This window comes from Nycticebus coucang, chromosome 4 (genome assembly GCF_027406575.1).
Source record: "Nycticebus coucang isolate mNycCou1 chromosome 4, mNycCou1.pri, whole genome shotgun sequence".
Classification (NCBI taxonomy): domain Eukaryota; kingdom Metazoa; phylum Chordata; class Mammalia; order Primates; family Lorisidae; genus Nycticebus; species Nycticebus coucang.
The window spans coordinates 140,561,745-140,574,199 of NC_069783.1; the positions used below are offsets into that span (position 1 = coordinate 140,561,745).

A 12,455-nucleotide genomic window follows, 5' to 3' on the forward strand; every position below is an offset into this window, starting at 1 on the left:
CACAACGCCCGGCTATTTTTTGGTTGCAGTTTGGCTGGGGCTGGGTTTGAACCCGCCACCCTCGGCATATGGGGCTGGCGCTCTACTCACTGAGCCACAGGCACCGCCCTTGTTATGATTATTGTTAGTGTCTTTCCCAGCCTTGGCTATGAGCAAATTTGGAGTCAACATTTCCAAGCCTGTTTCCTCTTCTGTAAAATGGGCACCTTGATACCTACTCAGAGGGTCTCCAGGAGGATTAAATAAGGGAATGAAAGCTAAGCACCCAGCACACGGGAGTCCAATCTGAAGCTCTCACCCCTCACCCCCACCCAACTCTTATTACTTCCCTCTTCATCCCACAGTGTCTTGAGCCCAAAGGACTAAAGTCAGGTGCCGCCAGGCAGCAGGTGAAGTGCAAATGTCTTGGAATGGGGTTGCACTGGGATCCAAGCAGCTGTCAGGCCAGGGCCCTACTCATTCATCCTCACACAGCTGTGGGCACAGAAGTATGCCAAGCCCTGTCCCAGGTGCCAGGGCATAGCAGTTGGGGGTCAGACAGACAGAATTTTCTGCCCTTCTGGACCTGTATTCTAGTAAGGAACAGCGCACGTTACAAGCAAAGGCAGATGTGCCTATGGCATTGACCTTGACTGTAGCTTTAAATTGTGTTCACTAAGAGAGTGAGGGAGTGGACCACCTAGGTCAGTGGTTCTCAACCTTCCTAATGCCACACCCCTTTAATATAGTTCCTCATGTTGTGGTGACCCCCAACCACAAAATTATTCTCGTTGCTACTTCATAACTGTAATTTTGCTACTGTTATGACTTGTAATATAAATATCTGATATGCAGGATGGTCTTAAGCAATCCCTGTGAAAGGGTCATTCAACCCCCAAAGGGGTCGTGACCCGGAAGTTGAGAAGCACTGACCTGGGTGATGATAGTAAGGTGATGATAGTAACCACAGTAACAGCCTTCATTTTTTGAGTGCTAACTGTACACTAAACACCTTAATGTGCTACAATCTTGACAAATCCTCGCTAAATCCTTGTTTTATAATGAAGCATAGGCTCAGGGAGATGAAATACCTGGCTAGAGGTCAACCAGCTTCTAAGTGGCAGAACTGGAATTCCAATTCAGACCTGTGTGACCCCACTAGCCCTGCCCGCTGCCCCTTGGCCACCAGGAGCAAGCACTCTGACCTGGCAAAGCTCTGAGGAGCCAGCAGATGCCATTGCAGCCATGAATCTGGTCCCTGGGAGTGAGTGGGTGGTGCTGCCTGTGTTTCTTAGAGGGGAATGGGGCTGGGTAGTTTTGTGTTCTGAACAGGGCCTCATTCACGCTGCTGAGCACGCCACCTTAGAGGATGAGTCACAGCAGAGAGGGCCAGCTTAGTCAGCACCCATGGTGGTGTCTGGGCACTGTCTAGAGACACTCTACCTCTCCCGCCCCTTCCCTTGACTGTGGCGCCCCTGACTCAGGGCTGCCAATTGTGGTGATGCAAGTTGTGCCTTGTGCAAGGACACCTGGCTGAGGGTGAATTGGAACTGAAATCTAGCCAGCATTCTTAGTTTGCCAAGTTATGTGTTTTGCATCTGTCAGAGGATTCTAGGCTATACCTTGTCCTAATGGGCACAAAGGCACCAGAGCAGGAGGCAGCTGAGTTGGGAGCATTAGAAGTTCACACATGGGCAAGGTCACCTTACTGAAGCCCAGTAGTGGAGGCTTAGGCACATGCCTGTGGAGACAGACCTGTGAGGTAGGCAGGATGTATGTGCCCCTGACATCATCCCGACAGTGGGGGCTCTGCAGAGCTCCACTACAGAGCCATGCCCACCTCTGCCTCTGTGCTGTGAACTTTGGGCAACTTACTTCCCCTCTCCTGGCCTCACTTTCCTCATCTGTAATATGGACCAGCTGACCCCAGAGGTCACCTTGGCATTGGCATTCTGTTCCTTGTCCGAGACTCTATTTTTCAGAGGACAGTAAAAATGGTAATAACAGTATCTTGAGGGCCTCCTATGGGCCAGGCTCTGTGCTAAGTGAGTGTGAGTGATCTGATTCTCACAGCAACCTCTGAAGTGGGCACTGTTATTATCCCATTTCACAGCAGGAAACTATGGCCCCATATCACAAAGTTAGAAACCAGTAGCACCTGGATTTAAACCCAGCTTTTAACTCTTTCTCCACACAGCCTCCCTAGGCACATAAACGAGGTGATTGCAGGTCTGGTGCTCATGCTGTCCCCAGGTTGAGTGTCCTCCTCCTCTTGGAAATGGGATCTGAATCACAGGGCAAAATGTTCAGAGAGGGGCCCACTCCTTCTGTGTGCAGTGAGGGACTAGGCTGCCTGCTGTTCTCCTGGCAGAGCCTGAGTATGTGTCTGTGACAGGTGGGTGGAAGGCATTGTCACGGGTAACTCTCACAGGCGTCTCTCATCTGATCATCAGATATCAGAACTGGAGAGGCCCTTAGCGATCACCTGGTCCCGCCACTTCACATGTAGAGGAAACTGGAGCCCAGAGAGGGCAAGGGACTAATTCACAGGATCACCTGGCAGTTCTGGGACTAGAATTTGGGGTCCTGTTGGTCCATCCAAGATAGCCAAGCCCCCAAGAGGGATGGGCAGCGGAGGTCATGGGCAGGTGGTTGTAGGTTGACAAGGGGAGGACATGAATGGAACTTCTGGCATTTGTGAAAAAGGAGAAAACACATACATACACATAGAGCTCACCAAGAGGCTCGTCATTTGGCTCAGAGTGTGGCTAGGCAGGCAGCAGAGGGGCATTTGGTCAGATTTCCTGGTGGGCTGGTGTTTGGGACAATTAGCACAGCGGTGTGCACACAAGCTTTCCCAGCAGACCTGAGGCCCATGCAACTTGAGACCTGCTCTGCCCTTCCTGTGTGTGTGAGCTGGAGTACCTCACAGCACCTCTCTGAGCCTCAGCTTCCCATTGGGAGGTGTGATTATAATACGTGTATGCATTTCTTGGGGCTCAAAGAGGCTAGCATGGTCCCCAGGGTATATGAGTGATGATAGAAAGCTGTCATCCCTGTGATTTGTTGGAAGGAGACTTTCCTTCAGTGGGCTCTAGAGCCTTGCTGCCTGGATTCTAAGCCCAGCTCAGCTGCTTTTTAGCACATGACCTTGAGTAAATCACTTCACTTCTTAGAACTTCAGTGCCCTTATCTGGAAAGGCTTATGAGGCCCTACCCCACAGGTTGTCCTGTGATGCACAGAAAGTTTTTAGCCTGGTACAGTCACATAGTAGGTGCTCAGTAAGCCACTAGCTCTAATAATAGCCTGTGCTATGTATTTGTTGAGCACTTGCTAAGTGCCAGACATTATTATTGTTGCTTTTACCATCTGCATTAGCAGACTTCTATGCACCACTCCCCAATTAATCAGTGGCCATTAGGCCCCGCCACCTTCCATTCCCACAGTGAAAGTAGAGGCCTAGAGGGGGGGAAGTGACTTGCCCAAGGTCACATAGCTGGCTGCTTGGCTGCTCGATGCCTATGTGTGTTTGTCCAGCTGAGTCTGCAGCAGAGCCACTGTACCGTTTCTGTCTCCCCAGGAGACAGCCTCCTCTGCCCCTCCCTTCCCCAGAGCCAGCAGCTCCTTGGAGCTTCAAGCTTCATGAATGGCTTGGTTTAAGCAATCAGCCGTTAAACATTTATCTCTTACAATTTCAATCCAATTCCTATAAGTTCATTGGCAAGACGGGGTGTATTAGAGCTGCCAAATTTAATATATCAAGTCTGCATGTCTGGGATGCAGTTTCTCAGCAGTAATGGGAGAAGAGAGGTTTTATATGTTTTCATTTTGAATGACCATTCCCGATCCCATTACAGCCCCTGAGTTAATGGCTGCTGTCCCTGTCTGCTGCAAGAGCAGCTTTCTCCATCAACCTGCTTGGCTGCAGGGACTGTTCAGGAGGCTTGCTCAGCTCCATATCTCTCCCCAGTCTCTTCCTCCTGAGGTGCATTCCCCTGCCTGTCTGCTTTGTTGATCAGGTCCTAAAGGTTGGGGCTTTTACTTCTAGCCTGGGTAGGTACCTTGTGACCTTGGGAAAGTTATTTCCCTTCCTCCTCTGGGCCTCAGGAACCTGCTGTGAAGTGAGGGGTCAGAGCATAGGGTGAGGGGCTTGTCTGAGCTTAGCCTTTGCAGAACCCCACTTGATGGCTCAGAGAGGATCTGTGTTTCCTCTGGTCTTGTGATGCCAAACTAGGGGACCTCAGGGCCAGCCATGAGAGTCACTGAATTGCTGCCTACCTTGGGCTGCAGATCTCCTGAGTCAGGAGTGATGGCTGTGGTCACCATGGCTGAGGCGTCTTAAGACCCTGAAATGTTCTCATTTCCCTCTGTGACTGGCTAGGGATGTGCCACCTGAGAATTTAGTAATCTCCTTGGGATGCTGTGAACTGCCTGAGCCCTCTGGCTTCTCTAAGCCTTGAACTGGTTGTGGGAGAACACATCCATGGTATGAGTTTAGGGGGGTCTAAGTTTGCCTTCTGCTTATCAGCTGTGTGACCTTGGGCAGATCACTTCCTCTCCCTGCACCTCTGTTGCCTCAAAGGGAAAATTGGAATTGATTCATTTATTCAACAAATATTTGTCTTTCTTTGTTTTTTTTTTTATCCTTTGGCAGAAGAAGGAACTGTTACTAAATACGCTATAATCCACCTACTCTTTTAAGCATTTCACATACATTATCTCATTTCAGTGTTACAATAATCCTATAAAGCAGGTATTGTTATTATTCCCATTGTTACAGATAAGGAAACTGAGACAGAGAGATTAAGTAATTTACCCAAATTCACAGAGCTAACAAGTGGTACAGCTGGAATTCTAACCTAGGATTTTTGACACTGGAGGCCATTCTCTTTACCATTGTATGTTCTCTGGAATGTCCCCATTTTTCTTTTTTTTTCTTGAGACAGGATCTGTCTATGTTGCCCTCAGTAGAGTGCCATAGTGTCACAGCTCACAGTAACCTCTAACTCTTGGGCTCAAGTGATTCTCTTGCCTTAGCTTCCCATGTAGCTGGGACTACAGGTGCCCACCAGAACACTCAGCCGTTTATTTTTTGTTGTTGTCATTGTTATTTAGCAGGCCCAGGCCGGGTTTGAACCCACCAGCCCTGGTGTATGTGGCTGGCTCCCTAACCACTGAGCTACAGGTGCCGAGCCTTTTCTTTCTCTCTCTCTCTTTTTTAATTCTTTATTAAATCATAACTGTTGTCTTCCTATATCATGTACCGTTTTAGGTACTGGGGCTCTGGCAATAAATAAAACAAAAATATACCTGTCCTCATGGATTTATCTTATCAGGAGAGAAAGACAATAAAAATATAGGGCGGCGCCTATGGCTCAAAGGAGGAGGGCGCCGGCCCCATATACTGGAGGTGATGGGTTCAAACCCGACCCCAGCCAAAAACTGCAAAAAAAAAAAAGGTGTGATGAAAATATGTCAAATGGTCTATAAAACCAGTGTATGGTGCCCATGATCGCATTAATGTACACAGCTATGATTTAATAAAAAAAAACCAAACACAACTTCCATAGTTGATCACCTCCCTACACTGACTACCTGCTTAAGTTGACCTATTTTCATAGACTAGATATGCACCACATGTATGTATCAGCACAGTAAGCCATTTTCATATGTTGACCAGTTTATTACAGTCCCTTGGGTGGTCAACTTATAGAGGTTCTACTTTACTTCATATCTGGAGTATATGTACATGTAGAATAAGCTCATAAAATAATTTATGTTGAAAAAAATTCTGATTTAATCAAAAGAACATAAAGAGATTTATATTTTCACTTATAAAGACATCATTATGGGTTTCACATAAATTAGTAAATAATGATTTCAATTTTAAAAAAAAGCAAAAAATATAATAACAAATAACTTATGACTCTGGGTGATAGTGCTATGAGGAAAAATAAAGCAAGGAATAAAAGAAGCTAAGTGGTATGTTCTGCTATTTTAAATAAAGTCACAATAAATGACTGAAGAGCAGTATTTTTGAATATAGATTGAAGGTGTTGAATATAGATTGAAGGGGACAGCAGGCGTGTGTACCTGCTGTCCCCTCGACCTGAGCAAGTGTGAGGAGAGCACTCAGGTCGAGGGGACAGCAGGTACACATGCCCAGAGGAGGCTGGTGTGGCTGGCATGGAGAGAATAGGGAGATCAGAGGTCAGGGGTCAGAGGTGTGGTAGGAGAGACAGAGAGGCTGGCCAGATGGTATGAGGTGGTAGTTCTCTAGCTTAGCTACATGTTAGAATTACTTGTTGAGATTTAAAATATACCAGTGCTTGGGCCTCACTTACTGAGGTTCTGCTTTATCCACTCTAGGTTGGCAATTGGGCATCAGAATTGTTAAAAGATTCCTCTGGAATGATGCCTTTTAGTTCAGACATTCTTCATGGGGCAGGGAACATGGATGTGGAACCTTGGCTCATGCCTGGCCCTCAGCGAGTACTTGGGGTAGGACGGGGGTGTCCAGGGTTTTGGTGTGTGGTATTTTTCCAGTGGTTGGACCAAACGTTCTATGACTTCCCAGGTGGCAGCAGTACCTAGTGTAGTGGCCATGGGGAAGCGATACTTCTGTGACTACTGTGACCGCTCCTTCCAGGACAACCTCCACAACCGAAAGAAGCACCTGAATGGACTGCAGCACCTCAAGGCCAAGAAGGTCTGGTACGACATGTTCCGAGGTGGGTGTCCTCTGGCTTGGTGGACAGGCTTATGGAGCTCTGATCTTTGATCTTTCTTATTGCCAGACAGAGAACATTGTGGGTCAGTGACAGTCTGGGTCTGGGCTCTTTGAGCATCAAAAGAGAGGGAGACCTGGGCCATTGAGATCCTCAGAAGAGCAGGCTGGAATATAAGCATCTTTCTCTGGTGACCTTGGCACCAGAGGCTCTCAGGCTCTCAGGCTCTCTTGCCAAGGCTCTCACGATACTTGAAGCAGGTAGAAGGCTTCTTGGAGGTCTGAGCCAATAGCTGAAATATGGGGAGAAGCCAGCCACACCATCTGGGAAGAGGGTGTGCAGAGAAGCAGGCAGCTGCAAGCAAAGTACCCGGAGCTTTCAGGGTGGAGGAGAGAGCTGGACAGAGCTAGCAAGGGGAGAATGGTAGGACTGAAGCTGGCTCTTAAGCGGAGCTGCTTCAGGCCTGAAGAAGCCATGGTAAAGTGGGGGGGGTGGGGGTGGGGTTGTCCCAGGGGCAGAGGGCAGCTTTTGAAGGGCTTTAGGCAGCAGCTGATATGGCCAGACCTGTGTATGACAGCACTAACTCTGCTGCCCCAGGAGGGGCCCATAGCGGGGATTTGTGCTACAACATGGCTTCACTAGATATGCACATTGAGGAACAGCCAGGGAGTTCCAGACCATGGCCGGGCAGGCATAGAGTTGAAAGGATGGGAACTTGGCAGTGAGGTGAGGGTAGACCAGGAGGGTCTGGAACTAGCCTGGTTGGGGCCAGTGCTCCACAGGTTGGGGAGCAGGATTCTGAGACAGGGCTGAGAGCCTAGAAGGAAGGAACCAAGTTCCAGTAGCCAAGAAGAGAGGAGAAGGGGACAGGGAGAGAGTTCTCTGGTTGAGAAAGAATTCATGAGAAGGGAATGAGCATTTACTGAGTGCCTGCTGCATGCCACACCCTTTCCATGGTTTGTCATTTGCTTCTCTTGGCAACTCCCTGAGCCAGACAACGTTGGCTAGGGTTTAAGATCCTCTGGAGATCTTTAAATAAAAAAACCACTGATCCTCTGACCCCACCCTCAGAGACGGTTTTACTTAGGGTAGGGATCAGGTGAGGTATTTTTAAAGCCTTTCTAGAGTCTCCCTGGTTCAGGATGAGGAAACTGAGGCTCAGAGGCTCGGGTGAGAGACAATGGCCAGACCGGGCATGGCTGGGGCTGGGAGTGGGAACAAAGGCATAATTCAGAGGCAGGGGATCTCCAAGGGCCTTGGAGGCCTCTGACCCTTGTGTTAGACAAAGGCTTGCGGCTGCCCAAATCCTGCAGTGGCCATGATCAGGCATTGAGCTAGGCCAAGGTCACCTTGGTACTTGCTTGTAGTCCCAGACTCTCAGCTGGGAATGGCTAGGTCCCAGAATGCAGGCCTTACTTACAGAAAAGGTGAAATAGTAGAGCCACTAGGCTCCTGGGTCCTTAGTGTCCTGTGTCTGCTCATATCCCAACCACATTCAATCCTTAGAATAGCTCTGGAAAGGAGCTGCTGAGGCCACACTGGAAAATGAGCTCTTTCTACTTCTCAAGAGGCTGCCTTAGGACTCCCTCTCACCCTGAGAGACCACCCAGACTTCGAGGAGGCACCTTGTACTCCAGCCCAGGCTCTACTCACTCCTGCTCTGCTCCTAGCTTTGTGCCTAGGCCAAGTCCTTTAGCCCTCAGAAGGGCTAACAGTCCATCAGCTATGGTCAGAACAAGCATGGGCCCTGGAGCCAGGCTGCCTAGGTGTCATTCCTAAGGTGTCAATTCACTAACAGTGTGGCCCTCATTTTGTCATGTATAAAATAGCCGTGACCACAATATGCACTTGCAAGGGACATGTCAGGCTCAGTAATCTCATGGGAAGTATTTGGCACAGTAAGGGTTTACTAAGTAGAAACAGTGCCCGAGGATCCTCAAAAGGATTGCCTCAGACCTTTGTTTCATGGGCTAATTCATTCAGCATGTCCTTGGCTCCCAGACTGCCTCTGAACATTCAAAGGTAGATAAAACAGGGCTCTTCTTCTAAGAGACCTAACACCCAGTTAGCACAATGTGTTCTGGGCAGAGCCCCGTCCTACCTGAGCCTCCATGCCCGCCCGCCTCTCCCTCCCAGCTGCAGCCACACTGGCCACTGTGTGTACTGTTGCAAGCGTGTCCTTTCCATTGTCCTCCCAGACCCCTGGGCCAGTCAGGTCATTTGGCTATGTACTAGATGTTTACCGCATTTATATCCACATGGATTAGTGTGACTGTTGGACCAGAAGGAAGGACCAGCTCTGACCTATTCTCCACTTAAATCCTCATCTTCACATGGTGCCTGGCACCCAGAATGTGCTCAGTGAATGTTTGTTAGATAAATGGCTGAATGAATAAGCAAACTAACATGGGGCACCAAGGTCAGGTGTTAATTTTGGGAAATGAAGAGAGAAGGACCAGTAAGGTCAGATCACGAGGAGCCTGGAACACCAAGCAGAGGAGAAGGAGCAGAGGCTTCTTTGTACAGAGCCCAGCTTGGGATTCTCAACCCTGGGTGCACTTCAGAGTTACTAAGGAGCTTTAAACAATTCTGATGCTCTCCCCCTCTAATGAATTAAAGCAGAACCCAAGAGAAGAGTAGGTCCAGGTATCCATCTACTTGAAAAGCTACCTAGTGATTTCAATATGTGGCTGGTGGAGCTGGCCAGCCTGGAACTCTTCACCTACACTGAGCCACCCAGCTAGGGCCCCTTGTCTAGGACTCAGGCTCAGTACCCTGCCAGGCTCAGTTGTCCTAGCCTCAGTGTGGGGTATCCTTGGCAACATCCATATACCCTCCACCAGCCCTTCTCCTCTGGGGAGGGCAGGTGAGGCAGACAGTAGTGTCCAAACAATGGTTCAGCAGACTGAGTCTGATAAGCCCAGTACTGACAGATGACCCTGCCCCACCCTGCTGGCCCCAGCCACAGCTCTGCCAGGTCTCCTGGGCATGAGTTGTCTTGATACCCAACTCCCAACCCTGCCAGGTGGTTTGTGAAGCCACCCAGCTATCAGCTGCCTTGCCCTGAGGAAGGGAGGAGTCCACGCAGACATCAGCCATTCACCCTGACACCAGGACATCAGTAGCTTCCGGGGGAAGGGCAAGCAAGCACTTCAGACTTGTACACATCAAGGTGTTGCCACACTCTGACTGTGTCCTTGGGCAGATCACTTCTCCTATCCGAACCTCACTTTTCCTCTCTGCAAAATGGGGATGTTAGTGCTACTCATTGGGTTTGTGAAGAAGAAATGAAGCAAGAGCCAGGCATAGTGGTGTGTGACTGTTGCCCCAGTTACTGAGAGGCAGTGGTGTCCTCAGTGTCTGTTCACATCCCAACCATGTTCAATCTTTAGAATAGCTCCGCGGCTTGGCATCCGTGGCTCAAGCGGCTAAGGTGCCAGCCACATACACCTGAGCTGGTAGGTTCAAATCCAACCCGGGCCCACTAAACAACAATTGACGGCTGCAACCAAAAAATAGCCAGGTGTTGTGGTGGGCGCCTGTAGTCCCAGCTACTTGGGAGGTGGAGGCGGGAGAATTGCTTAAGCCCAGGATTTGGAGGTTGCTGTGAGCTGTGATGCCACGGCACTCTATCCAGGGCGACAGCTTGAGGCTCTGTCTCAAAAAAAAAAAAAGAATAGCTCTGCAAAGGAGCTGCTGGGGCCATGCTGAAACATGAGCTCTTTCTACTTCCTCAAGAGGCTGCCTTAGGGCTCCCTCTCACCCTGAGAGACCACATAGACTTTGGGGAGGCACCTTGTGGTAGGATTGCTGGAGCCCAGGAGTTCTGGTCTGTAATTTGCTGTGCTGATCGGGTGTCCACACTAAGTTCAGCATCAGTATAGTGACCTCCTGGGAGCTGAGGACCACCAGGTTGTCTAAGGAGAGGTGAACCCACCCAGGTTAGAAATGGAGCAGGTCAAAATTCCCAAGCTGATCAGTAGTAAGATTGTGTCTGTGTAATTTAAAAATTAAAAATAATTTAAGAAATGAAGGCTGGGGTCAGGCATGGTGGCTCATACCTAGCATTCTGGGAGGCCAAGGCGGGTGGATTACCTGAGCTCACAGAGCCAGTTCGAAACCTTGTCTCTGAAAATAGCTGGACGTTGTGGTGGGCACCTCAGCTACTTGGGAGGCTGAGGCAAGAGAATTGCTTAAGCCCAAGAGTTTGAGGTTGCTGTGAGCTATGATGTCACAGCACTCTACTCAGGGTGATATAGTGAGACTCTGTCTCAAAAAAGAAAGAAAGAAATGAAGGCCAGGAGTGGTGGCTCACGCCTGTAAACCCAGCCCTGTGGGACGCTGAGGTAGGTGGATTGCTTGGGCTCAAGAGTTTGAAACCAGCCTGCTCAGGAGCGAGACCCTGTCTTTACTAAAAATAGAAAAAATTAGCTGGGTATCATGGTAGGCACTTATAGTTCCAGCTACTTCGTAGGCTGAGGTAGGAGGTTCTTTTGAGCCCAGGAGTTTGAGGTTGCTGTGAGCTAGACTGACAACAGGGCACTCTGTCTCAAAAACAAACAAACAAAAATGAAGAAAAAAAAGAAATGAAGCAAGAACTGCTGCCATTTGCTGAGTTCCTGCTCAGTCCTGACTGCACATTAGCACCACCCACGGAACATGGTGCAGAGGCAGTGCCCTGCTCCAGAGGCTTGTTTTTGTCACTTTCCTAGTGATTCTAATGTGCCAGCAGGGTTGGGAAAACAGGGGCTTCCTCTACCACATGCTCTCCATTCATTATCTTACTAAATTTTCACATCAGCCTTGCCAGGTGGGAATTTTCATCCCATTTTACATATGGGGAAACTGAGACTTGGAGAGATTAAGCAGCTTGCATGTGGTCATGTGTAACTGAGATTTGAGTTCAGGTTTCCTGGACTCTGGAGCCCAAGATCTTTCCTTACCCTATAGAAAAGATGATGGGCAAATGTCCAGCCAGGCCTGGCCTCTCCTCTCCCTCTAGGCTGGATGTCAGAGCCTCTGAGTCACCATCCTTAGATTTTACTCACTTTACTCACTGATTGATGCTTTGACCACCCAAATCTAAAACCACAACCATATGATGAAAATGAAAATAGGAAAAATCAGAGAAAACCAGGTGTCCAGAGTGATTGCCAAGAAGTGCTGTCTTGGACGGTGGCTGGTCTGGCCCTGAGCACTCCACAGCTGGTGGAAGGAGGGAAAACAGAAAGCAGATATTGCAGGCATGTCTGTGGAGCAATTGCTGGACCCTGGGATTGGCTAATGGGCTTCCTGGGCTCCAGGATTTATTTATTTAATTCTTTCTTTTAGTGTTCTACTTTGAAACAATTATAGAATCACAGGAAGTTGCAAAGACAACACAGAGAGGTCCTATGGTGCCAGAATTAAAAGCAAAAAAAAGAACATTTCTCAGGTGATTCCATTGTGCAGTTGAGAACCTCTGACCTGAAACCTGGTTCTTACTTTTGGCTGGTCCTGAGTAGAGGGGAGGGGCTGACGTTACCTGAAGCTCACACCCTCTGCCCAACAACCCCACCTATGGCTGTCCCTCATCTTCTTACACAACTCTGTGGATGGGGAACTCCTTTTTATTTTTTTCTTGAGACAGTGTCTTACTCTGTTGCCCTGGCTAGAGTGCAGTGGTGTCATCATGCACTCCTCATGCCCAACCTCAAACTCTTGGGCTCAAAAGATCCTTCTGCCTCAGCCTCCTGAATAGCTGGGAC

General features: G+C 48.9%; 1 protein-coding gene across 7 annotated transcripts in view; it reads left to right on the forward strand.

The window, feature by feature from the left end:
* The window catches only part of ZMAT5 (zinc finger matrin-type 5), a 33,038-nt gene that overhangs the window by 9,372 nt on the left and 11,211 nt on the right, over window positions 1–12,455 (forward strand). For all 7 annotated transcript variants that reach the window (XM_053587481.1, XM_053587479.1, XM_053587482.1 and 4 more), the window contains exon 2: window positions 6,558–6,711. In XM_053587481.1, the coding sequence (XP_053443456.1) occupies window positions 6,585–6,711 (127 nt within the window). In that variant the 5' untranslated portion in view covers window positions 6,558–6,584. The remainder of the gene's footprint in view (window positions 1–6,557; window positions 6,712–12,455) is intronic.